This window comes from Microtus ochrogaster, chromosome 18 (assembly GCF_000317375.1).
Source record: "Microtus ochrogaster isolate Prairie Vole_2 chromosome 18, MicOch1.0, whole genome shotgun sequence".
Taxonomy (NCBI): domain Eukaryota; kingdom Metazoa; phylum Chordata; class Mammalia; order Rodentia; family Cricetidae; genus Microtus; species Microtus ochrogaster.
Window position 1 is genome coordinate 2,304,049 of NC_022020.1, and position 27,391 is coordinate 2,331,439.

General features: G+C 47.4%; 1 protein-coding gene across 6 annotated transcripts in view; it reads right to left on the bottom strand.

Moving 5' to 3' along the window:
- The window catches only part of Fhod3 (formin homology 2 domain containing 3), a 430,213-nt gene that overhangs the window by 39,848 nt on the left and 362,974 nt on the right, over window positions 1–27,391 (bottom strand). For all 6 annotated transcript variants that reach the window (XM_013349359.2, XM_026783506.1, XM_026783507.1 and 3 more), the window contains 3 exons: window positions 24,645–24,856; window positions 7,495–7,773; window positions 2,796–3,673 (listed from right to left, as the gene is read on the bottom strand). In XM_013349359.2, the coding sequence (XP_013204813.2) occupies window positions 2,796–3,673; window positions 7,495–7,773; window positions 24,645–24,856 (1,369 nt within the window). The remainder of the gene's footprint in view (window positions 1–2,795; window positions 3,674–7,494; window positions 7,774–24,644; window positions 24,857–27,391) is intronic.

The window sequence follows — 27,391 nt, forward strand, 5'->3', positions numbered from 1 at the left end:
GAAACTAAAAGCACTTTCCTTTGTTTCGCGTTGTCTTGTGGAGTCGATTTCATTTTGCTGTAGACCGTTGTTTGTAATGAGAACCTTCTCCTGCGCCAGGGTTCGGAAGTGCCTGTTTACAGCTGTGCTGCATGGAAATCTCAGTCAGCGATCAAAACCAGACGTGGAATCCGGTTAGATCGGAATCAGCAACATATACACACGGGATCCACCTCTCCAGCGTGATGTCTAATATTAATTTGCATTCTCATTTCTTCCGACATTTTGCAAATTAGCTTCTGCTCAGATTTCCTTTTCTTTTTGAAGATAATCAAACAAGCACTAACACACAAACACACACCCAAAGGTATATGCTCCTGAGTCTCATTGCAGAACATTCTGGAAGCAATTTAATAAATGTTTCAGTTTAGTTGTCCCTTGGTGTCCCTAAGGGATTCGTTACAGGACCACCAGAGAGTACAATAATTCTCAACTGCCTCACATGAAATGGATTTTTACATATTTTGTATATAACCCTTGAAACCCTCTAGAGTGCTCTAAATCGTCTCTGGATTATTAATAGTACCTATCACGCTGCATATGCCACGTACTAGCTGTTGTATTGTTTTAGAAATAATGACGAGGAAACATTCTGTAAATGTTCAGCAAAGTTGCACATTTTTAAAAATGGGCTCCATCTGCAGCTCATGTGATCTTAAGATGTTGGACCCGCCAGTGTGGGTGACTATTTTCCTAGGTCCCCACTTTACCAAACCTAAACACACATTTGGCCACTAGCAAGGCCTTTCCGTATTTTCAGAGGTGGTCCCTACTACACGTAAGAACAGACTCGGGGTTAAAGAAAGGACAGAAGCCAGTGTCTTTTCACTGACCAGATCAGCCACAGTGAAACCAAGAGAGGAGGGGGATGGGTGAAGCAACAGACTCATTGGAAGTCTTCTCGTGGAAACTTAAGCTCACCGCAAGGGAAGTAAAACATGGCTTCACTACCAACCTGCTGCCCTTTTCCTTCTCTGTCCTGAGGCCACGGGCAGCCTCCCCCCAACAACCTCCAGGGTACGAACAACTTTCAGGAAGCCAGCAGCAGAGCTAGCCAAACGAGCACAGGAGGAGGAGGCCAGTTCGTTAGTGGATCCTGCGCAGTGCATGGGGTGGGTCATAAGAATACTTGACAACTGCAGGCTGCCAGCTAACGCCCAGCTGGCCTTCTCCACAAGGCCAGGTTGGCTGTACGAACTGGGAGAGGACATGTAGGCACTCAAGTGCTACGTGACATCAGCCTGAAGAGGTCAGGACATGGGTACATTGAGAGTAGATGTTCAAGATTTCATCCCCAAGTGACATGTTCTGGAAAGAACAAGGTCTAGGCCTGCTTAAACCAAAAGAACTGGATTGATGAGCTTATATTAAAGCTTAGGAATTGACTTTTAAAGTAAAGAAGCTTTAATTCTGACTTAAGGAGGCTTCTGAGGCAAGAAATAATTAAAAGTCACACCTTCTCCAAACCTGGGGAAACAGACATGGGGATGAACACCAGTGGCAAAGGGTGGCAAGGTGTTTAAGAATCTCCACATGGACTTAAAATAAGACTGACCAATGACTACCCCCTGCTGGTCCCTCAGCATCACCCAACAGCCATGGCATCTCCACAGAAACACATGCACACACACACACGCGTGCGCGCACACACACACACACACACACACGCGTGCACACACACACACACACACACACTCACGCAAACCCTGAGGTTGCTACCTTGTCTTGTCTTCAGAACTGGTACCTGACTCTTAAGCCTGAGAGGCCAACTCAGCTCCCATTTATATGACAAATGGCTGAATCGACCTGGGACTACAATTGACTCACAGTGACAAGCTCTTACATATCTTTTCCACTGCAGGTGTCCAACCTGTAGCTCAGAAGAGCTATGAATCTGGCTCAGCATAAAATCAAAAATGTTACTTAAAACATTAAAAACTTTTGCAATTGTTCGGGTGACTCAGTTGCACGGTTCTTGGGCATGTGCTTTCTCGATGACACCATGCTGCGCCTGTCTACATTAGACTTTAGAGAGTACTTTCTCATACCCCAAATTCCTAAGAGAAGGTAGCTTCTAGCCTGTTTTTAATGTTCTCTATACCCTGACTCACACATTTTGTGGACTGAGATACAAAATGGAGGCATTATTGAAGCACTTCCCTGTGGGAAATACGATCCATTGTGCAATTTCTATATCAGAATTTGCTGACCATGGTGTTATGCCCAATCATTTTATTATGTTCCCCATGAATAATTGTATATAAAACCAGCATTAGCAATACTGCAACAGTGATGCCTGCAAGGTCCTCATGAACTCATAGAAAATAAGATTCAGTATGTCGGCTCGGAGAATTATCCAAAGAGACTAAATTATTGCCTCTAAAAATCACTGAGTGGCTACAGCTAAGTTTAAAGCGCTTCTATGATCCCGAACTTGAGGTGACATTATATGAGTACATTCAGTGCACCCGGTAAGCAAAGAGGTTCAGTTCCTCAGGAGAGCACTGATATTGCTCCTGAGCTACAGGGCCATTCATAATTAGCCATTTTGCTTTCTTCATGGGTAATCTGGTGTGCTACTGTGCATTTTTGATGTAGCACAAATCCAAGGAATACTATCCGAAAAGTTAGACTTCTTATCTCAATGGACTGCTTACCAAACAGCTAAAGCAGCACAAACTAGCATGCTTCCTCAAGGACCAACCTGTCCAGCTCTTCTCCTCTGCTAATCAAGAACATGCCAGGGCCCAGCCTACCTTGGTGACAGACAGCTCCTTAGACTTGGACTCAAACAGGTGCTCTAGTCTGGAAGTGTCCACCTTGATGGGTTCCAGTTTTGACCACAGGAATTCCCTGCATCGGCGATTGTTCTTATTCGGCCACTCAAAGGGCCGGACTTCATTCCAGAATAGCCGGATAGTCTTCTTTTTCTTGGTGAATGCTGGCTGACCCCTGGGTACCTGGGACCACCCTAAGCCCTGAGGAGTGCTGAACACAGGAGAAGCCAATAAATTACCGGGGACTGGTGGGGGAGGCACAGTGTCCAACAGCGGTGGAGGGGGTGGGGGTGGCAAACCCAGAAAGGTGGGAGGGGGTGGAGGGGGTGGCCCTGGGGCTTCACGGGGGCCAAGGTCCACATCTAGAACATCGATGTCGTCTTCCTCCCCCAGATCAGTGAAATCCATGTCTTGGATCCTGAGCTCCCTCGGATTGGCCATCAGCTGGTCCCAGATGTAGTCAGACTCAGTCTTCAGCTGCGTAGGGGTCGTGTCTGGGACCTTGTCCTGAGACTCTGCCTCGGGAGACGGGGACCCTCTCCCCAGGTCCCCACTGTTGAATTTCTCAGCAAAGGCCTTTACACTGCCCCGGTTGTCCAAGCAGCCAATGTCCACTCTCTTGATGCTCTCCTCTGGGGCCTGAGAGTTGGCCTGCAGAGTGGATATCCTGGTGGCGAGACTGGCCACTGCCTCCACCTCCTGCACAGGCCTCCCCGGTTCGCCGTCACCCTTCTCCTCATCGTCTGTGGACTTTCGGTTATGGGCATACAGCATGTCCAGCATGAACCTTTTGCTGGTAAGGATGTCGCCACACTGTCCATTCACACCCACATCCTGAAGGCTGGTGGACCACAGACCTGAAAGGACATGGGAAGGAAGAGATAAGAAAAAAAGGGCCTCCATTCCACAAGAAAACCAGTTATGCATGAAAACAGGTGGACACACAGGAGCAACTCTGAAGAAAACGCAAGAAAAACAAGGTAATCAAAGCAGATGTTCACAGCCGAGGACTCACTCCAGGTCTCCAGACTCTTCCAAACGCATACACTCCTGGTTTCTGCCTGCACTATGTAACTTCCTCCCTTTCTTCTGCTGTGGCAGGGGGGCAGAATCTACCTCCACCATAGCTAAGGGATGTCCGTCCTATCTAGACGAGGGAAGGCAGGAAGTACCCGCCTGGTCCAAGGCAACTAAGCTCTAGAAGGACATCTCTTCCCTGGCTCTACACAAGGCCATCAAGTTCACAGTCTCATCTCCAGAGGAGATGCTACTTCCTCCAAAATGCTTCCCCACGGCCCCTTTTCCTTCACTTGCCTGTACAGCTCATCGTCTGAGTTGTCTTGCTTCTATAGTTTACCAGTTTAACAGATGAGGTCCGAAGGGGTCTGCCATTCAACCTCCAGCCTCCTACCTGCACGTGAACTCAGTCACAGCCTTTCTCTTGTGACAGTCCACAACTGTCCCTTAGTAGGACTAGCCACTCTACGTGTGTATTAGGACAGCACTGGGGTAATTCTCTGCCCTGCTTCTTCCATAACCCTCTCATCAGTGTTTCCTGCCCCTCCCACTAGGTCCTGTCAGCCCCTCCCACTAGGTCCTTTCTGCCCCTCCCACTAGGTCCTATCTGCCCCTCCCAGGAAGTCCTTCCTTTCTGCCCCTCCCACTAGCTGGTCTTTCCTGCTCCTCCCACTAGGTGGTCTTTTCAGCCCCTCCCACTAGGTCCTTTCCGCCCCTCCCATCCCGTAGAATTTTCCTTTGGCATTGATATTAATCATGTATTTTCCCATCTTACAACCTCTCTTGACTCCTCTTACATCTCCACCACACTCCCAACTTTTGATCCGTTCCTTTAAGATAATGTTGCTTCTAAACACTGTTTTGCTCACTGCTCCATCTGCTTTGTGATCCTTCCCAGGCAGTGCATCCAGGCATCCTGCTGATAAACCTTCCTGCCACAGCCAGAAGCTAGCCTTGCTCCCCAGTGCCCCTCTCTTGCTCAATCCCAGCTGAAGCCAGCATGGCTCTCCTTGCAAACAAGGACACTGCTTTGATAGCAGATAAGCCGGTCTTTCCCAAGAGATGGTCACATTCTTTCTCCATTGTTTGGGAAATGCTGGCTTCTCTTATTATGACAACAGGGTGGTTAGTTTTTAAAAAGTTGGTCTTCTTGCTTATTTCTTTACTCATTTAAGTCTTGTGTATATTTGGAGTGTATGGGGGGTATATGTGTGTCTTTCTTGTCCGGCTTCTTTTGGGGGGGAGGTGAGTCTTTTGTTTGCCTGTTTCTTTTTTTAAAGAGAAAGAGAAAGAAAGAGCAGGGAGTTGGTTGATTGAGGGGGTGGAGAGATCTGGGAGGAGTTGGGAGAGAGAAAAGCATGATCAGAGTATATTGTATACAAAATTTGCAATAAAAATGGTTTTGTATAGGATGCATACAATAGGTGAGTTTCTAAAAATCCACTGCTAATCTTTTAATGTAAACTAATGACTGAAATGTTAGGACTTAAATGTGTTGCTTTGTTTATTTATTTCTTTTGTTTTTCTTCCTTTGGTTTCCAGTCGGTTGCTTGAACATTGTTTTTTTTAGTTCACCCTGTTTTAAATAGTGTTTTAAAGTAATGACTCTGCATATTATTTTTAGTGGTTGTCCCCTAAATTATTCCAATCTACTAGTACTAGGTTAACATAAGTTACTCCATCCACCTTCTGTCAGATAGCATTGAGACTTTCATTTCAACCCCCAAGCTTCTTCTCAGTAACCTCTGGGAAGATTGTGTTCTGAGCACACAGCTAGGAAATAAGGGTTCACAGTGAGCAGGACAGATATCCCCAGCTCTCATCCAGCTGATCATCAAGTATCATATAGCAAAATATGATAAATATGTTCAGAGCTGAACACACAAAACAAGAAGAAAGGTGCCTGAAATGAGTTGGATCTCTTCCAAGCTTTACTTTGGGTGACTACAAATTCACTTCTTAGTAACAGATACAATGGTGCTAAAAATAGGATTTGGGGCATTTTAAACTGTCTCTAATTTTAATTGTCTTGGTGACTTTGAGGAACAGCAAAAGCTGTCATGACAGAGTGGCCTTGACTCGGCTGCTAAGGAGACTGTGAACACTGTGGAATTTCAGGAACAGTAAATTTCCACAGATCTTCCCAACCCTGGAGGGATGCAGAGGAGTCTCCAGGAACTCCAGTTTCTGCATCTATACACTTGGATCTTACTTGCTCTTTGTGCAAAATTAATAGTCGGTCCCTGGGAGCTCAGAGGTTCCATTTTTGCAGTTTTCCTTTTTTGGAAGAATGTTACATGCTCAGATCCAAGAAAGTTCTGTTCCCTGTTTTAGTTTTCCTAATCCAACTTGTTGATGTGTTTTAGGCTGCTGAGCCCAACTATGATGAATAACTCATAACGCTACTTATAATACATGAAAATCGGTTAGTACTAAAGCGACCCAGAACTTATCTTACCTCCTGACACTGTGATTGTAATTCTGTTAAACTTGAGTAGCACATCTAGTGTTTAGAAATAACTATAATACTATTTTGAGGAAACTAAATAGTACTTCTCAGCATATATGTATTCAAATAAACAAGCTCTTTAGTGCAATACGTTCTAAGATATACACTAATAGTCTTTGAGTCTTTGTTACATCATAGTGATAAATCATTTGTAAAGTCGAATTCAGTAGCATGTTCTAACTGGGAAAAACATAGGCAGTCACTATTTTGACTAGGTCATTGATGGATCTGTTGGGAAAGAGAACAGTTTCATTCATTCACTTAATCTTCTGGGCTTCAGAGACTATAGTATCAATTCCTGGCTCATGGCACGGAATGGCAAGGGGAACCTTGGGATTTGAGTGTGGGCTCTGATGTGTGGTTAAAAGAAAGTCAGAGCATAGTCCATGCTTCACTAGTAAGGGATGCTATACTTCACCACAAGTCATGGATGAGAAAACCAAACCCAGTGCTGTCACTGGTAGTACGAATTACCCTCAGAACCAAGTTCTAAAGACCCAGTGAGGTCCTTTGCGGCCAGATACACAATCTAGCTTTCTTCTTGGTCCCTGACTGTAAAGATCTCAGTCATAAGCGAAAGGAATGGATTTCGGAGGTAACACCAAAAAGACAGAGTAATATAAGGAAAACACATAGGTTACATTAAAGAGTGGGTCTAAGTACAATGTGTAACACTACACCTAAAGCCTGTATGTGCTGGTCCAGTTTGTCAAATTCTCCTCCATGCACTGTTAAGCACGCTGTTTGACAAGTACTCAATTTCTTTGCTGACTCTATTTTGGTGGCAATTTTATACACTTCCCTCCAACAAGTCTTCTAAGGGAACAGACAACATGACAACAAACCAATCGGGAACTGGAAAGGGCCACACTTGGTATCATCGGCCTTGAGACAGATCAAAGGAAACTAGTGGTTTCTTTTCCACATCTCGGCACAGTTCTGACGTGTGGATCCCCTTCAGCACTTGTGGGAGTGAGAGATCCCACAGCACGGGAGGAGGTGGCAGAGCCAGAACTCTGACTCGCTGTCACTGTGAGACAGGCGGCAGGTGAGGGGGGAGTGAGCCTTTCCCACCGGTCACCTTGGAGGGTAGCCTGTGGCCAGGCTATTGTCCAGCAGGACACCAGCACGTGGAGAAGGGGTTTCATTTACCTGTCGTCCTGTCCTCAGACAGCTTGCCTTCCTTCTCTTCCCTCTCCAAGGTGCTACTGGAGGACGAGATGCTGGAGGCCGAGCAGTTGTCCCTCTCGTTCACCTCCTCATTTTGCCTCTCTTTTTCACTCAGCGAGGCTCTCTCTTCAGGCTCCAGCTCCAGTGCTGGCTCTTCTTGGCTCTCTGCACCCTGGTGGGCAGAGGTTATGTCCCGGCTGGCTTCATCAGCACCCTGCCCAGCTTCTGCCTCCAGTTCAGGCTCGTGGTCCTTATCACTCACTGTTGAAGACAAGTGAGATTATATCAACAACAGATTCCTTTGGGGCGCAGGAATCACACAAGGATTGGGTTCGATTCCACTGGGCAAGGTCTGAGAGTAGCCCCAAGACTCCTGCTTGCGGTTACTGAGCTCATGTCTGCTTCTGTGACCAGGACTGCGCAGGTGGCATGCGAGTCCACTCAGTGAACTTTAAAATGTGGAGGAGTCAGGCAAGCCAGCTCCAGCGAGGGGAGCCTCTGAAATTGGAGATGCCCAAATAGCAGCACAAAAGTACCAGCAGGCTTAGAAACCTGAGGACCCCACATGTACCACCGGCATTCCAGATGAAACGGGCCATGTGGTAGGAATACAGGTGGCTTCTGTAAGCTGACAGGACACCCTGGCTGGCAGCCAACAATGAACAGGGACCTGGTCTACAAAGTCACACTGAGCACGCCTGGAAGATGTCTTCCCAGGTCTCCTGGAGCTCAAGGCCCAGCTGACCACACGACCCCAGCTGAGCCGTATTGGGAAACTACAAAACAATATGCAGGTACCATTTTCAATCAAACACAGAATGGAATGCACGGTCTTTGGGAGGGAAACAGCAAAAGCCACACTAAATCAAGCTGACCAGCAAGCTGCAGCCCAAAGCTTTTTGACATTTAGGTGTAGGGGCATTGCATTTGAATTTTAATAAATAAAACTTGCCTGAGATTCAGAAAAGTCAAACAGTCACACTGGCCAGCCTTACAGACCAAGCCATAATAACACACACCTTTAATCACCGTAGCCATTCTAGTTTGCCATAAAAACTGGGCGGTGCATGACTTTAATCCCAGAACTAAAGAGGATTATAAAACGGGAGGAGATAACTCTCAGTACAGTCTTAGTCTGAGATTCTTGGAGACAGGATCACCGTTTCAGATTGGGGTAGGTAAGAGCCAGTAAGTGGCTCTTTTGCTTTTCAGACCTTCAGGTTAGTTTTATTTATTAAAATACAGGTAAAATGGCACTACATCTAAGGGTTAGCCCAGCAAGGCCAATCCCCCTTTGCTTACACACTGCTTACCCATGGTGTAAAGTTAGCCCTCAAATGCAAAAACTGCTTCACGGACTCATTTGGTGTCTCACCCTTGAGAAGCCCAGGCCTGCGCTCTTGTCTACACAAATGTTCTTTTCATAGGTATCTTTCTTCTCCCTATGCTTAAATATATTTCCCCTTTCTTAATAAACTCCAACTTTGCTTATAAAAATACTTTTGAAGTAAGTATTGGGCTGGAAAGATAGCTTGATAAATAGGAGCACTTGTTGCTTTTGTAGAGGACCTGGTTCAAAATCCAGCACCTGCATGGTGGCTCACGCCATCTGAAAACCCAGTTTCAGGAGATTTAAGAGGCATGCATGCAGTGCACAAACATACATGCAGGCTAAATATCCATACATATAAAATAAAATAAATTAACTTATTTTTAAGAAAAGCACCGGGTATGGTGGCTTATGTAATCCTGGTACCACTGAGAATCTGTGGCTAGCAAGGGCTACACAGTGAGTTCCACACCAGCATGGGCTACACAGCGAGACTCTGAAAACACAACAAAAACTGCAATAAAAGGACCACTCATGGGCAGAGGCCACATAAACCTGTGAAGACTAGAAACGTGGTGCCAGTGCCAACGAAAAATGCCCGTTTCCAGCCACATGCTGCTCCAGGGTGCAGGGAAATGGCTGTCTGCCTCACACCTGGTTTTGCTGAGCAAAGCTCTCAGCTCTGAGCTTTGGACAAGTAACAAAATGACTGAGAATACAAAAACCTCCAGGCAAACGCCATATAGATAGGCCAGATGAGGTCGGGTCCCTCCTGACAGCAACCCCCTGCATGAGGCTATAGTGCTAAAACTGCCAGTGTCTAGGGACACATGCACAGACAAACAGACACACAGACACACAGAGACATACACATACACCACACCACTCAAGTTGATGAAGACCTTCAGGCAAGACTGAAAGAAACCTCTCCCTCCCTCTCCCTTCTCCCACCCCCTCTTTGGAACATACTGCTGCCTTCAGGGTGGGGGAGAGGTAGCCACAGAGTACTTAGGGTTGGCCTCTCAGCCTCTGGGTGAGCCAAGCTCTGCCTTTACCACAGGAGGAAAAACGGCCTTCACTGGGCAGAGACCCAACCATCGTCAGCTTCTTAGCAGGAAGTCACTGTGCCAGGAGTCACTGGGGACAGCACCCCATCCCTGTCTGGTACCTGTGTTATGCTGGGATGGATCAAGGAGATGGGTAGGGGCAGGAAGGATGAGAAGGGCAGAGGAAGGGCAAGGGAAGAATTGTGGCCTTTTCTTACACTCTGGACACTTCCCAGCCACCAGAGAAACACCCTGTGTGGACCCCAGGGTCCTGTGTGGACCCCACAGTGGCCTTCAGGCATGAATTTGTGGTGGGATAGTTGTGTTTCTTCCCCCTGCTTGATGGATGACCTGCTATATGTTTATCCCTGGGGTCTCTCACTTAGCACAGGAGCCTGCTTTAGAGCCCAGAGGCTGTCCCAGACAGCCAACTTTCCAAACAAAGATGTCAGGGCCGATAGCAGAAGGAAGCCAAAAGGCACAGCCCTTCGAGCTCACACACCTGAGAACAGGCATGCCTTGCACTGTCCCATAAAGGCAAAGCCCAGGACATATCCTGCGAAAGACTCAGTATGGCCTCCCGAGAAGCCCGTTTTGGGGTGGAAGGATCTCGATGCTAATTCCTTTTTCATTTGGTGATCCAGTCTTTAGCAGAGAGAGACAAACCTCTGTGAGCTTTACACGCCAGGCCAAAGGGGAGCATGAACAATGGTGGTGTCATGATGGGGCTGACAGAAAGCATATGTGGACATGCACACGCACTTCAGAATACCCACATCAAATGAAAATGTGTCTGCGACAGCCTAGCATGTGGCCTGCACTTGGGCATTCATGGTGAAGCATGTGGGGGACCTGGACAAGGGTGTCTTCCAGTGACTCTGCCCCTGGCAGGGTGAACTAGAACAGCTCCCCAGCCCCTGGAGACCCCGCAAAGGAGAGGGAATATGCATGGCTGCTGCTGCCTGACTGTAGCTGGCATGGACCACCTGTGCCATCTCATCCCGCTTAACGCACAGAACTCAGACAGCAACTCAGGCCCTGGTTGGCCAAGGGCTGTCTGAACAGATGTGGTAACAGATGTGCTAGGTCTGGATGAGCCACGCACTCCTGGGAAGAAACAACATAATGCCACCCCAGCATGCCAGAACCTAACTGCACGGAGGCTGGGCCGTTGATCTGTGATTCCAAACATTGGGGGGATTTCTTCTCATGAGTTGTAGGAAGGCCATCATCTTCAAAGTCACCTCCTGCCTAGAACACGTGCCTCAGTGTCCATAGGGTCTGGCTAGAAAGCTGCGGCATGTGGTGCTGTCCTGACTAATTTACGAGCTAATTAAGTACTGCTCATACTCGTCCACATGAAACAAAACAAGCAACGAATTAAGACTCAAGTCAGCAAACAAGAATGGAGGTTTGTTCCTAGGAGCATGCAATGAGCCGCCAGTGATGTTCAATCCCGTCGCCCCTCTGCCTTCAAAAGTTTACCACGCAGTGACGACACTGGCTAGAGAGCCTTGTTTGGAGAAGTCAGGCTCGTGTGTGTGTGTGTGTGTGTGTGTGTGTGTGTGTGTGTGTGTGTGTGTGTGTAGGAGGTCACTGGGCAAGATGACAGGCAGACCGGGAGGGAGCAGCAGGTCATGGTAGACCCCCTTCTCTAGCCATCTTAAACCGAGCCACATCTAGGGCAAACGTTCTTTAAGGACCACATCTTCTCTTCTTTCATCTGAGAAGCCCTATCTGGTGCAGGAACCAGCATTCCCTCACAAAGTTCCTGTCACTCCTGGTCAAGTACCTACGATGACCCCGAGACACAACACTAAATCCCACCGTATTCTCTGTCCTCTTTTTCACTCTCTTTAATCAGGGCTTCTCTTAGCAATGCCTCTCTTCATACACACAGCCATTGTTTTGGGGTTACTCTTCCTCTGAAGGGCCTCTTGCCTTGTGGATAAATAGGAGAAGTATCCTCTATCCCAGAGGCTTCAGGACATAGAGGAGGCATGGAGTCTGTAGTCTGCAGGAAACAAAGGTTTTCATCAATGCCTTGGATGAAAACAAGTGTTTCTGCCTCTGGGCTACCCCAAGTTCATGTAGTTAACAAGCATTTCTCCAGTTCAACAGTAGTGTCAGTGGTGACATGGACAGTGATGCCCAATCAGCTGCACTGTGACACCAATGATAACTGCACAGGGTGAGAGAGAAGAGATCCTAAAGTTTTGCACGGCAAGGCACAAAAGTCCTATTGCCCCCTGGGAATGGCATGATGCCAGCCATTTAGTTCCTACTACACAATATAAAACTTCTACCATCATGATGCATGTTTCAGTATCAAGAGCACCATGCCCTGGGAAGTTGATGCCCCAGGAAAGGGTAGCAAGGCACTTTCATGAAGTCCAGAAGGGATCTATAAGTCCCCGTTCCAAAAAGACATTTTAGCAGTCTCGGAGGATGAGAAGTTAAAGAGGCAAACACTGTGGTGAGAAGGGAGAAGAGCACACACAGAAGCCTGGAGCGCTTGCTATGTGGGAGCTGCTCAGCTGGCTCAGCTCAGTCAGAAGGACTTGGCCAGCTATCTAGGGCTAGGACTACTGGCCTTATGTGCTTTGAAAAGCACCTGAGAGCCTGCCTGAGGGGCAGTGACGGCTGCTTTAGGTAGAGAGCAAGCATGTGTTGTGCTGTCTACAAGCTCCCCGTCTATGCCTCTGTCAGGTCGAGCGTGCTTCCTGTGGGAACAGCTAGGCTTAGACATAAGGGTGAAGCTCCAATCAAAATGGACTAGAGTCAGGTAGCAACCCTGCAAATGATGAGACTGGAAATGAGGACTAGAGAGAAGCAAATGCCAGTCAAGGAACCTCCACGGGGGAAGACTGCTCATAACCCAGGACTACCCGGGGCAGGTGAGAGATGGAAGTCCTCCATGGGGGAAGACTGCTCATAACCCAGGACTACCTGGGACAGGTGAGAGATGGGCCCTGGACATTGGGATGGTTTCCTCCCAGGTATCAGCTAGAGGAAGGGCTATGCTGAGTTCGAGGGAGCAGGCACTGTCAGCACCCTCTGGGCCACACTTACTGAGTATTTTGTATAAAATGTTTGCTGAGGTCTTCCTGATCTCTCCACAGGGAAAGCTCTGTGATAATCCTCAGAAGGTCAAGGCAAGGGGCTAGGGATGTGCACTTCAGTTGGTAGAGTATTTGCCTAGAATGCACAAAGGCATGGGTTCCATCCTTGGTTCCACATTAAAACTTGATGTCATGATGCATACCTATAATCCTAACAATCAAGAGGTAGAGGCCGCGAGGGGACAGAGAGGTAAGAAATTAGAAGTGATCCTGAATTACGTAGTGAGTCAGAGGCTAGCCTGGACTACATAAGAAAGACCCTGTTGAAAAGGGGGTGCCTCTGGTGGCTGGCTCAGACAGTAAAGTGCTTGCTGCATGAACATGAGGATCTGAGTTGATATCCTCAGCACCCACACAGAAAGGCAGGCATAGCACCGAACATCTGTAAACCAGCTGTGGGAAGACAGAGACAGGTAGATTTCAATAGCCATCTGCCTAACCAGTCTAGCTCAATCAGTGAGCTCCAGGTTCCAGGAGAGGGTCTGTCTCAAAAAGTAAGGTAGAAATAACTGAGGAAGAAACTTAACACCTACACATACACATGCCACACATAGATACACACACACCCCTGCACACACACACCTGCACACACGCACATGCCACACACACACACACCCCTGCACACATGCACATGCCACACACACATACATGCACACATGCACATGCCACACACACAGATACACACACCTGCACACACACACCTGCACACATGCACATGTCACACATACACACACCCATGCACACGCACACATGCACATACCACACACACACACCCCTGCACACATACACATGCCACACACACACCCCTGCACACATGCACATGCCACACACACACCCCTGCACACATGCACATGCCACGCATACACATACACACACCCCTGCACACACGCACATGCCACACACACACCCTTGCACACACACACCTGCACACATGCACATGCCACACATACATGGCCAGAACATTACAGTGAGACATTATGCCAAGGTGGCTGAACAGAAGGGGCAGGGTGAGGTATGGTACCTCTTTAGCGTGTGTTCATCAGGATTCCACCCCTCCCCATGGGACCACCATGATGAAGCAGGTACCTGGGGTAGGGACTGCCAGAATGCCATGCACTTGTCTTCACATCCTAGCTAGAAAGGAGACGTGCAGCTCTGCTTGTGTCTCAAGGGCTGGCAGCGGGAGGGAACTGCAAGCAGTGCTAGCGGCCTCACTTTCTCCAGCAGGGGCCACTAGGCAGGAGTGGGAGGAGAGCATTGCAGGGAGGGGCGGGTGACATCCAAGGGGCCCAGAGCTGAATGTGTGCCTCTGGACTGCAGCCTGGGGAGAGCAAACGGCCACAGCCCAGCATCGCCAGGATGCACTTAGGAACACCTCGAAAAATGTGCTTGGCCAGAAGCACGCCGACCTGATTCTGAGGGTGGAAACCAGACTTCAAGGTTGGGGAGAAGGGTAAGAGAGGAGGGATAATAAACCTTAGCCCAGCGAAAGGATGTGTCCATGTGTCATTTATGCAAAGAGGAAGAAGTAAAGGGACAAGAGGGGTCCTGGACCCGCAAGGCCAATGGGCTGCACTCGAAGGAGTGCTCTTTTTAGTTTAGTGTATTAATTGTGGAACATGTGCCTGCGTGTGTGTAGAGGTCAGAGAACTTCGTGGAGTCAGTGCTCTCCTTCCACCTTTAAACCTGGGTCCTGGGGATCAAACTCAGATCGTCCAGCTTGTTCAGCAAGCTTCTCTATCCACTGAGCCCTGGAACGAACCCTAATCAAACACTACAGGAGCAAGGGAGTTTAGGAATCCACGAGGGGACCCACAGATGTGAGAAGCCAGAGAAGCAAGGGGGTAACTGGCTCCTATTCTGTGGATATAAAAGGCTACGCTGTCATGTACATCAGAGAACTGGACATCAGAAATAGCAGGAAAGACCTGAGCATGGTCACTAGCTCCTCCTGCATTCCAAAGGCAGCCGAGCAGAGTCCTCCCAAAGGCCAATACCACCTCCTCAGCAGCTCTCCAAAACCTCTGCTAGACGTTGGGCCCTACTTGGCCTTCAGTGAAGTGAAGACAGAAGTTATCATGTATTAAGTATCTTTTCCAACCGCAGGTTGTGTTAGGAAGCATATTAAAATGTTACCCTTTTTAGTTTCCTCGTCTACACTGTAGAGACCCTTGTTCCCATGTAAGAAGTGAGGAAGCAGCTTCAGAGGGGGCAATCTACTTGCCACAGCACGGATGAAAACAGGACATTCACCATTGCCAGACTGTCCCCCGTACCTGCTGCAGCCAGCAAGACAGGAGAGACTGGTATGTCTATACCAGAGCACCATGGACCAGGAGCTGTTCAGTCCTATGGCTTCTTCCCTTGCTTACGACTCTCTCTGAATGCTGATCACTCACCACAGACCCTCAAGCCTAGCAGTGAGACCATTTCCTCCTTTCCTTAGCTGCTTCCTTAGGGTGCTTGAGCACCTCTGATGGCCTCTTGACTTCCCTACACGTCTGCAAGCAGCCTTTCACTAAACATCTCGAGTCTAGAGCACCTGTCTTCCCACAGACTCTCACGGTCAAGCAGAGTACATGGATACTTCTGGGACTCTAACTAGATAGACCTGCCTGAATGTCCTGTTAATAACAGGTTCTGCAGTGTAGAAGGTGATTGAGCCACAAAGGAGGAATATGTAATAGTCCTGAAAACACCCAGAAACATAGTCGTGCTAATAATGGCTGCTTTCTTCAATGTCCTCAAGAGTGGAGCCCAATGTTCACTTACAACATCTAGATTCAATCAATCTCTGGGTGGCTTTAATCAGTTTTAGTCTGTGGTAGTGTCCCAATGGCTCTGCCAGTGCTTGGCTTTCAGGCAAGTCTTATGAAACCACAGACTGGGCCAGGCTGTTCTGTAATAGCTGCTCAAACAGTGCACGTTCCAGGGACCTCCCCAGTTTAGAGCTAATAACCAACACCATCGACTTGAGACTCGAGGTTTAATGCATAAATCTGAGAATGGTCCCAGGAGGAAAGACTCACAGCTCTGAAAATTCTTCAGACTTTGCTTTGTTGTTGGGCCAACGCTTGCTGCGCTGGTCGCTAAGATTTATCTAAAGCAGGCGTTCTCATCCCTAATACTGTGGGCATTTAGGGCCAAACAAGTCCTTGTCATGGAAAGCAGTCCTGTGTGTTATAGGATTTGTAGCCCTCTGGTTTCTGCTCACTAGGAACCCTTAACATTACACCCACAACCTTCCCATTACTGTGACAAAGATGTCCCCAGACACTGTCAAATGTTCCCCCAAGTGTAAAATCACCCCCAAACAGAATCTCTGCTCACAGGAATACTTTCATTAGCAGAGTACAAACTGAATTATGCAAGTTTCACAAAAGTAGCATGTTGTGTTGCCAGGGATAGAGCAGCTCAGCAGTTAAGAGCACTGAGCGCTCTCTTAGGACCAGGGTTTTGTTCCCAGCACCCACATGGTAGTTCACAAACGTCTGTAACTCTAGTTCCAGGGGACCCATGGACACTGCACGCATGCCGTGCATATCAACTAATGTAAGTACACACAGAAACACATAAATATTTTCAATGTAACATGTTTTCACCAGCAAAAAAGTAATTTTACTGTTAATTTATAGGTCTTCGAAACTAAGGTCTCAGCCTTGCTTCAAAATTTAGAGCTAGATGTTCATAGAAGTTTATATCTAAGATACACTAAGGTACCTTTAGAAAGCGCCACTTTACAGACCCATAGCTGAACTCCACAGTCCCAACCACCAAGACTTTTCTCATTTAGCAATGTGGAACTCAATATGAAGTTTCAGGCTTGTACTCATAGGCTGCGCCATCACCAAATCCAAATGCTGACACTCTCAAATCACATCCAATTTTACATATTAATCTTAATCCAAAGAGCACATGGGAATAAGGACGAGGTCAAGAAATGACAATGATGGTCATCAGAGCAGACAGATCTAGGACCTTGATGCCTGGTGTATTCAACTGCTCTGTGCGCTTGGGCTCGAAGTTAGGCAAGATCACAAGTGCTACAGGGATGGTGGTTTCTAGGCTGGACATGCAGCGGGGTGGTAGAGTACCTGCCTGCCTTGTGCGAGGTCTAGGTTCAAAATAAACAACAGCACATTCTTGCGCTCTCTCTCTCTCTCTCTCTCTCTCTCTCTCTCTCTCTCTCTCTCTCTCTCTCACACACACACACACACACACACACACATGCGTGCATATGCACACACACATTCACACAGCTGCAGAGATAGTTTAGTCTCTAAAGTACCTGTCATTTAGTCAATCATGAGGATCTGAATTCAGTACACAGAACTTACAGAGAAGCTGGGCTTGTCAGTACACGCTTGTAACCTAGCACTAGGAAGACGGAGACAGGCAGATCTCTGGGGATCTCTGGCCTGCCAGTCTAGCCTAATCTTTAACCATTAGGCCAAGGGAATCCTAGCTTAGCAAATGGGAGGATGGCAAACTGCAGAATGATGACTCATGTTGACATCTGACCTCCACATGCATGCATAAACACACACACCTGTACACACAATAAATGTTTTTATACACTATGTAACCTATCTTATATTGAAATATATATATGTATACACACATACACACACAATTTCTGTTCCTCTCTTCCTTCTAGGTAGCACTTCTGACTTGAATTCAACACTGTAGTATCACAAAATAAAACATCCAGTTTCTGGTTCAGTTATTGTGCACCTGATAAAATACTGTAAATATTCTATTTCATACGATAAACAGAAAGTGGGATGCTGTCCCAGGTTCGTACACTGTTTTCTGACATAGTTCTGATTTTGGGATCAGGTGATGGGACCATAAACACTAGGTTACAAAGACTTCTGAACTGTGTGAAAGTCTTTCCTAAAGTCAGACACACACTGGTGCTGTTCTGGTTCCAACATGTGGAATGGGAGAGGCCCTACTTCTCACTCATCCTCAGATCAGCCTTTTGTTGAGAGTGGAGACACTCCAAAATGGAGGCGCTTTCCAGTAGCCTCTCTGGCCCGAGTCAGCCCTCAAAGAGAAGCACCAAGGAGCAACACAGCTCAGAGAAACATGGGATGATGAGGAACAGCGAGGCAAGGGGAGGACCGGAATGCAAGCAGCACATTTCTTGTGCATATTATCTTGAAGATGTAAAGGGCTTCAAAGAGATTGCATCAAAAAAGCTACTAGAACCTTCTAATCAGTGGATCTATCAAACTGAGGCAGCTTTCTCAGAGAAGCTCCAACCTGGAAAGTCATAAAAGAAGCCTATGTGTCTCAAACACACAAAATGTATTTGCAGGATCCCCAAGTCCAGGGGTAGTCTTACAGAATCAGGATTTTAGGGCCTGTAAAGACAGCATGTGCTTCTCAGCTACACTGCAGCTTTTAGATCACTGTGTATATGGGCAGGGAGAGGCGCCCAAGGAAAATAGAAGTTGTGGACACAACATGTGGTTACTAGGGTCCTGAGCCAGAGATAGATGCCAGCAAGGAACTCAGACTGTCATTGATTGTTGCTTCCAAGGTTTTGGTCATTGGACTGTGACCTACCCTGCTGAAAAAGGTACTGAGTCATGTGGCTAACATAGATAAGAATAATGGGTTAATATAAATTATAAGAGCTAATACAAAGCCTGAGCTAATGGGCCAATCAGTTTATATCTAATGTAGACTCTCTGTGTGATTTTCTTTGGGGCTTACCAGCTGTGGGAACTGGGCAGGACATAAACCCCAACACGCTGCACTTGAAGAAGACTCAGGTTCAACTGTCAGTACCCACTTGGTGCTTCACAACTGTCTTTAGCTCCAGTCCAGATAATCCACTACCCTCTTATGACCACAGTATGTACATGGTGTACATGCACACATTCATACAAAACACTCACAACACATAAAATAAAAATAAATAAACCTTAAAAAGAAAAACACAGCACAAGAAAAACATTGCGGGCAACTATCAATCTCTCCAACTTGGAACAGTTTGGCCTTTTCCAGTGAACTGCTGGTGGGCACAATGACTTTCACTGAGGATGCACAAGAGAGGAAACAGCAGCCTGCCCTCGGGTGGTGCTCCTGAAGGATTTGGTCAAAGGGACTGAATGGCATCAAGTGGCTTCAGGCAGGTGAGGAATGAGGAGGAGTATAGCTCCGAGGCCCAAAGCCACAGGAATCGAGTTTCTAGCCAATTAATAAAACACTGGACTAAAGGTACCCAAAAGTTTCACGCTCACAGACCGGCAAGTATGAGGCTGATGACTGACAGTGTTCACAGCTGCTAGGCCAGGTGGGAACAGGGCACCAGATGTTTCTACCTCATGCCACAGGGATTAGGTCAACGAAGACAGTACCTGTAACCTGAAGGAGACTCTAACAGCACACAACAAAGCCGACCAGAACACCCAGTCAGCACTACCCATGAGTATTACTGTCAAGACGATGGGTGGAGGCCTCTGAGAGAAACGATCATTCATTTAAATGGCCTGGATATTCTATGACAGAACTGCATGTCTAGTCTTTATTTCCAGGTGCCAGGAAGTATACGCTGGAGAACCGTCTTACTTTAAATTCCTGGATCTGAGAGAGACGTAGCAGTAAGCCACCGTCAATTGTTCCTGCAAATGCTTCCAGGTGCATATGTGATTGGATTAGCCTCATATCCCCAGTATCAATGGGTCCTTTGGTAATACCTTAAGGTCCAATTAAAGACAGCAAAAGAAACTCTGCTAGTGAATATATTTTTCTTGACTTAAATTTTATGTACTAGGCCCAAATTTTCGGATGCACCTCTAAAGTGCTTTCTCAGTATGCGCATACGGGGAACAACACAGACAACCTGGCCTGTGTATGTTCCCCAGTAAGGCGTATGGATAAGAGTTGTATTAGGCAGTTTGGATGCTCACCTTACTAAACCTGGATGGAGGTGGGCGGTCTTTGGACTTCCCACAGGTCAGGGAACCCTGATTGCTCTTCGAGCTGATGAGGGAGAGGGACTTGATCGGGGGAGGGGGAGAGAAATGGGAGGCGGTGGCAGGGAAGAGGCAGAAATCCTTAATAAATTAATAAATTTAAAAAAAAAGAACGAAAAAAAAGAGTTGTATTTCTAAACTCTCAACAGTAGCTTTCCTCCATTGAGAAAGTAACTCCTCTCCATCTGGCCTCAGGAGGGTCCCGTGTGTTTGAGGAAAGGATTGTGGTGGGAGCGTAGTTCCCATTCCCCAGAGACATATTAAAGGGGTTATGTCTAGCCAGAACACATTGCTGGGACCAACAAGACAATAGCTGCCTTTCGGGCCGAGAAAAAACTCGGGAAGGTTTTACTTTACTCTCTTTCCATGAGATGAATCCCCTGGCAACGACTCATTTGGTGATCATACTTTGTGTGACAGTTACTTGTCTCATTGCTCTGACAAAATGTCTGACACAGCATCTTATTTTGGCCCACAGTTCGAGAGTGCAGTCCACTGTGTTAGCGAAGCCACGGGGCAGGGGCCTGAGGCAGCTGCCCACACATTGCATCCACAGTCAGATCACAGAGGGAAATGAGCAGGTGGGCCCAGTTTATGTTTCTCTTTTGTTGCGTTCTGGACCACGGGCTGTGGAAGAGTGCCACCCACAGAGACTGGATCTTCCCATAGTAACTAAAATTGGTCTAATTCAGACCCCTCACAGCTATGTGGAGAGGCTTGTCCCACAGAAGATTCTAGATGCCATCAAGTTGACAACTGAGTTTAAGCACCACAATTGACTATACTGACTTCTTCTTACTCAAGAAGGAATTATTCCTTTTAATTCTTCGAAAAATTAAAAACAAATCATATCAAAGAATGTTATCTTAACCGGAACCCTCCACTTTGATCAGTGAGAATAGCCTTGATGCCAGAGTCATCTGTGGGTTTTGGCACAACAGGAAATAAACTTATCATATACTCTGATGCAAGCCCTCGGGTCTCAGTACAATGGCAGCCTACCAAAGCAATGGCTGGCAAGAGATGCTTTGCCATGCTCACTGACCGCTGGGGCTGCCTGCACTACTTACAGCGAGCACAGTGGAAGAAGAGCGCATGCAGATGTCAGCACCTCACTTGGTCTGCTAGCTTGACACAAAAGGAAAAATACCCAGACCATGACAACCAAGACTAGGCAGTTAGGGACACACATCTGCTGTGAGCTGCAAAGGGACCAGATGGGAAAACAATTCCAGGACACACTGTCTTGATGGTGGGGGCCAGTGGCATCGCTTATACGAAAGTTACAGCATACTTAGCTGAGACGGATTTGGAGGGTTCGCTAGAGGGTACATGATGCCAGCAGGTTAGCCTTTGGGTCCTCCCTTCTCAAGTGGGTATTGTGAGGGGAATGAGAAGGAATCCCGATGTTTTCACATCTCTCTTGCTCTGTGTTTCTGAGACAGGGCCTGCCTTATGTAGCCCTCGATCATGGTATATTGCCAAGACTAGTTCTGAACTCTTAATATTTCTGCCTCTACCTTTACTTGTGCTTAGAATTATAGATCTGTGCCACAGAGCCTAGTTCTTATGATTTTAAAAGTCCTCCAGAGTTTGAGTAAATATTTGTAAGCTGGATGTGGCCATTAATGCCACAGATTCTTGAGGTGAACTCGGGAAGGTCAGTAATTCAAAGCCATGATCTGGTACATAGAGAGGCTTGAAGCCTACCGCCAACACACGAGACCCTGTTTCAAAACGCTAAAACCAAACATAGCAAAAAGCAGCCACAAAATGACCGACTGTCTTGAGGCATACGTAGGTTAGGAACAAATATTAGCTTTTCCTTTTCTTATCAATATGACTCTGCAATGCTGGCTTTGTGCAAACACTGGGGAGAGGGTAGGCAAAGGGATGGCAGGCATAAACTACAACCACAACACATGGCATGTGCCACTGTGACTCCTCAAATGCTGGGATGCAGCTCTACCCATGAACCCTTCTCCTAGCCCTGGCATAGCCCATAACAGTCCCATGAATCTTCCCTTGCAGTTATCCTCAGGACACTGCAGATGATGCCATGCTACCCAAACACATGACCAAATATTCAACAGGAGCCTGGGAAGGAAGGGGCAGGGTACGAGAGAACCACGAGATGCACCGTGGTCATATGCTCCAGAAATGACCAAGAACGAGAAAGCTCGCCAACCGTTGGCACATGGGGAACACAACAGTGCCAGGTGTTTGGTGCAGGACAAACATCTGGATGTGTGGTTATATGTGTTATTCTTCCTCCAGATGTTGGACTATTGTAAACATTAGGGGTAAGCAAAAAGTTACTTGGGAAATTTGAAAATGAGACCTGATAGAAGAGGCCAGTGGTCAGAGGCTGTGGGGGGTGTTTTAAAGAACAACAACAAAGCAATAACAAAGCAGAAGGGCTAAACCCTGTCAAAAAAAAAATGTCCCAAATCAGCAGGAACTCCCAGCAGTTCTTGGTCTTCCCCTTAGGGAATTCATTTTAGACCTATTATTCTCGATTTATGGTGTGTAATCGTGTGTAGTGTTTGGGTGTTTGTGTGTAAATAGGTGTGGGGGGGGGCTGCGTGTCTGCTTTGATCATTTTTCCATCTTAATTTCTGAAGCAGGATCTCCCACTAAACATGGGGCCTACCACTTGGCTGGGCTCCCTGACTAGCAGGCTCCAAGGACTCCACTGTCTCTCCCCACTCCCTGCCCCCACGCTGGGAATATGGGTGTGACCACTACATCTGACTTACCTGATCCCAACTCAGGTCCCTTGTATTTGCACAGCAAACACTTTCCTGACAGAGTGGTCGCCCCAGACCCTCATCTCCAACACAAAACTCAACTACACATGAGGACAAGGAAGTCGGAATAGGTGGTGGTCCTGCTCATTCAGACTACAGTTAACGCAGGAGAGCCAGCCACCTGTGTCTTGAAAGACCCACTGGTCTCCCCTAGGGAATTCAAACAATACCACAGAGGTTGTTTTATTGATGTTCAGGTGTGTAAATTCCAGCCTTGTATCGTGTTTCACATTGAAACCGCACCAGTGTGATTTTCAGTCAAACATCCTCTCCGTCTCTACTAATCCTTTCCCTGGAGACAGCAAGGACATTCGCTATTTATCTCTCTGAAAGCTTACTGGAAAAAGTCATGTTTATTAATATGTATGACCAATATAGCAAATATATATGTGTATAAGTCTAATATATGTGCGTGTTTATTTTATTTTCTGTGCTCTTCTGGGAGCTTAAAATATAGTTTTTTTTTCCTTAGATGGGATGGCCTCGGGCATGACTCTAATTAGACCTAATCCTTGAGGAACTGTCTTCTGCAGCAAACACTGAATGGTTAAAAACTCTGAGGACAAACGAGATTTTATAGGTACCGGCAATCCCCTCTCTTTAGGACTGTCCACTATTTCACATTTAGACCAACGTTGTTCTCCACAGCTGGAGGAACATGTTAGAGTGTAAAATCCCCAGATTAAGCACTGAACCACGACTCTGCTAGAGGCAAATTTTTATACTGCCTGTGGAAATGCCAAGCCCAGAGAAGACAATAACCTGAAGGCGGTGTTTGGAAAGCTTACAGTTGCCACAGAACGGCTGCCTTCTCCGACTCAGGTTTGCATTTTCAGACTGAAATTACTCATCTGTGACTGAGCCATCTGCCTGGGACAATCCTCCATGGGGTCAGGAACCAGGAGTAACTAGACATACTGCAAAGTCTGGAGGACGGTAGCCTGCTCCTGCCCAATGGACCCCGAGGCTAGGCGAGCCGGCAGAAAGTTGGATAGACAATCTTTCCGTAGCACCCAGTACTGTTGAGGTCATGGAGTCCTGGAGGAAGCTGCTGCTAGTGATAGCCAACCCTCCCAGAGTCGAAAGCTCGGTGTCTCAGCTGCCTTCAGTTGGCTATGTCTACATCAGGCTGAGCCACAGCACTCGGTGAAGCCCAAAGAGCTGGCGCGGTGCTGTGAATACATTGTGCAAGCGCCTGCATCGGCAGCTGTGCTTTGTATTAACATGAAAGAGAAAGTCCCCCAGTGCAATGCACAGAGCAGGCAGGAAGGCAGCTGTGGTTCAAGGCTGCAGTGAATGATATTGCTAACAAAATTTCTCCAGGGAGAACCTGCCTGTCTACACACAAGTTTGTGGACACATGCACACACACACACGATACATATCAGCAAATTTCATTATTTTTCTTTTTTAGTATTTATCATTTATTATCACTATGTTCTGATTTTTTTGTTTGCTTTCATTTATTTTATCCCCATCAATTTAAAAAGACGATTCTTAGGATAGGAGGATTCCAAAGTTGTCACCTTGCAGTGCAAAGCTACGTACATCTAAATCAAGAAGTACTAAATGCCTGGTATTTAGGATGGTCAATATCAGTCTAATTTTGTATATTTTTTATCTTTTAATGACCACAGGTGGGTGACTTCTATCAATGAGTTTGCTGTCATCTAAGCTGCTCTGGTAATCTCTAGTGCTTGTCAGTAGCAGCACAGGCTGCAGCCACCCTGAAACTCACCTGTCCTGTTATCTTCATGTTAGCTTGCATGCTGGACTCCTGAGGGAGCCTGTTTGATAGTGATGGTCACGTTTCCCACCGCTCTCCCAGCACTCACCTTGGGGGTACTGAAGAGTGGGTGGGGAGGTGGGCACCGTGAGAGCCTCTTGTGAGTCAGCAGATGAAGGACTCTGGCTTGATGGGGAGGAAGAGGCAGGGGCTGCTGGCAAGCCCAGGTCCAAGGAGAGGTCAGCTCTGCCCCGGCTCACGCTCCGGCTTCTCAGCTCCTTCTCCTGCGTCTCGGCTGCCAACTGCTCCAAGTATTTGTATCTGAAAGTTAAATTCCAAAGGGTTTCCGTAAAAAGAAAGAGGAGCCTGTGGCTGACGCTTGTTTATGGACGAAACACCTGCAGAGTGAGCTGGTTTCCTGATGCATTGAACAGAGGGCAGGGCTGACTGGAGGGTCCGTCTGCCAAAAGCACACAGCAAAGCCAAGATGCTAGCGACTAAAAAGCCTGCATCACTCCTAAGCAGGGAAGAGAGGACAAGTGGCCACATCACACAAAACCGGATCCTGGTTCACTGCTGCAGAGTCTCTATTCCCCTTTCAGGACACACTGACTCAAATAATAACAACAACAATAAACTAGCAAATAATGAGCCGCCAAAGGCTCTGGCAGTGACAGCTGAGAACTGAACCCCCGTGGAGTTCACAGCTGTGAAGTGGGAGGGTTTCTTGGTGTGGTAGAGAGAAACAGTGCCCCCAAATACCGAAAGGGGGCTGCTTGGATAGATGCCTCTTGGAATTCCTGAACCTGCTTCAATGCTCACAGCAACGCAAGTGGAATTCACTTTGTTCTCTCAGCATTAGCCCATGGAAACTTTTTTATATTCTAAAATATTTCTGAGCAGGACTCAGACATCCAATAGCTTGGACCTGACGTCACATACAGTTTATGCATCAAAGTCAGTTTAAAAGAACAAAGATACATCTGTTTTGCATTGCAGACAGGCAGAACCCACTAACTGTTTATTAAGAACAGCTACCAATCATCTTCCTCACAGTGCACTTTATAGATCAGACCAAAATAACTTTGCAATGTGTGCTTCTCCAGATGTCCACACAGAAATCGGGCGTGAGTTAGGCTGGGGCGGGTCTCCATCTTCCCCAGTGGGCAGCGTCGCTCCATGCCTATGCTTTAGGGCACCTCACAAACGCCACCTCCAGCGGTCACCAGGGACCCTGGACTTGACACTCCACACTCACCAGCATGACAAAGGCAGAGAACATAGTTAAAGTCTCTAAAGTAATTTAATTTAAGAAGCAGGACTGCAACTCGGGGGCAGGGTGTGTGCGTGTGTGTGCATGTGCGTGTGCGTGTGTGTGTGAAGCTCAGTTGGTCAAATGTGTACCTTGCACGTATAAAGACCTGAGTTTGATCCTGGGATTCACATATAAAAGCCAGATATGGTGCCCTGTTCTTATAATTTTCATTCTGGGAAGTAAGAAACCAGCAGATCTCTGAGACTTACTGACCAAACAACCCAGCATACGGGGGCAGCTCAGGCCACTCAGAGGCACTGTCTTAAAAAACAACACAGACAACAGCCAAGGAAGATTTGAGGTTGACCTCTGACCTGCCCACAAGCACATGTGTGCACACACAGGAGCATGCGCTTCTCGTCTCACCCTTCAGGAGCTTGTGGCCTCCTCTGTCACCTTCACCCCTCTGCTCCCCCACAGAGGCAGTCTGCCCTCAGGCTATGCCAGTGTGTACTGCTTCCTCTGCGGAGCCAGCTGGGACCAGCACAGCTGCAAGCAATCTCAGTCTTGCCTCTGAACTCATGTCGGATATGTAGCCCATTCCGCGTGGATGGCATGTTACATTTACTGCCTGGCATAGTTCGTCAGCTCTTCCCATGTGTGCGCCTGTTTTCAACAAGCAGATAATGTGATTTGGGAGGGCAGGGAGCGCAGCCTCCTTGGTTCTTTTTGTCGGTGCCTCCCTGTGTCCACTGATGAGAAGCCTGCAAAGTGTGCACAGAGAAAGCTGCCGAGGAGCCCTGACCTGTAGAGGACCACCTGCAGTCAGGAGGCCTAGGGCAGCACGTGCCCCATCTCACTGGCCAGTGGGTCTGCTTTCCTGCGAGGAGCAGTGACGGGATGCACATGCTAACGCCCAAAACTTGGTGCAGAGTGCTGCCTCAGAGAGAGAGAGAGAGAGACAGACAGACAGACAGACATAAGAGAGAGAGAGAGATAAGAGAGAGAGAGAGAGAGAGAGAGAGAGAGAGAGAGAGAGAGAGAGAGAGAGAGAGAGGACACAGAGCTGTCCTCAGAAAGGCTCTACTCTGTCTGCCCTGCTAATAGGGGTAGCCTAGGAGATGTGAACCCCAGAGCAGAAAAGTCAGCATCCCAGGAATCACATTCTCATATGAAAGGCTTCGAGCCAAGAGGCCAACTCAACCATTAAAAACAAAACGGAACAAAATCACTGGCTCCCTAGATGGCTACATCTTGTCTCACACGTGATCCGACCAACCCATTCTGGCCTTTTATCTGGTCTATCCACACCATATTCTGTGGGCAGCTTGGTTGGCAGGCAGGGGTTGCCAGCCAGTGGGTTCAGATCAGTTTCTGACAAGAATCCAAAGGGCTGCTCTTCCGAGAGATTGTTAGACATTCACAAAGACTACTCCTGACTGTGCATAGGTGCAGAAAGGCCACTGCCAAAAATGTATGGGACAGACGAGCCAAAGGCTTAACTAGAATTGCCCCCAAAGAATGAGGATATTTATTTCTAGGGTAACAAGAGGATATTTATTTCTCAGCTGGGGAGAACAGCGCGGGTCAGCAGGGGTACA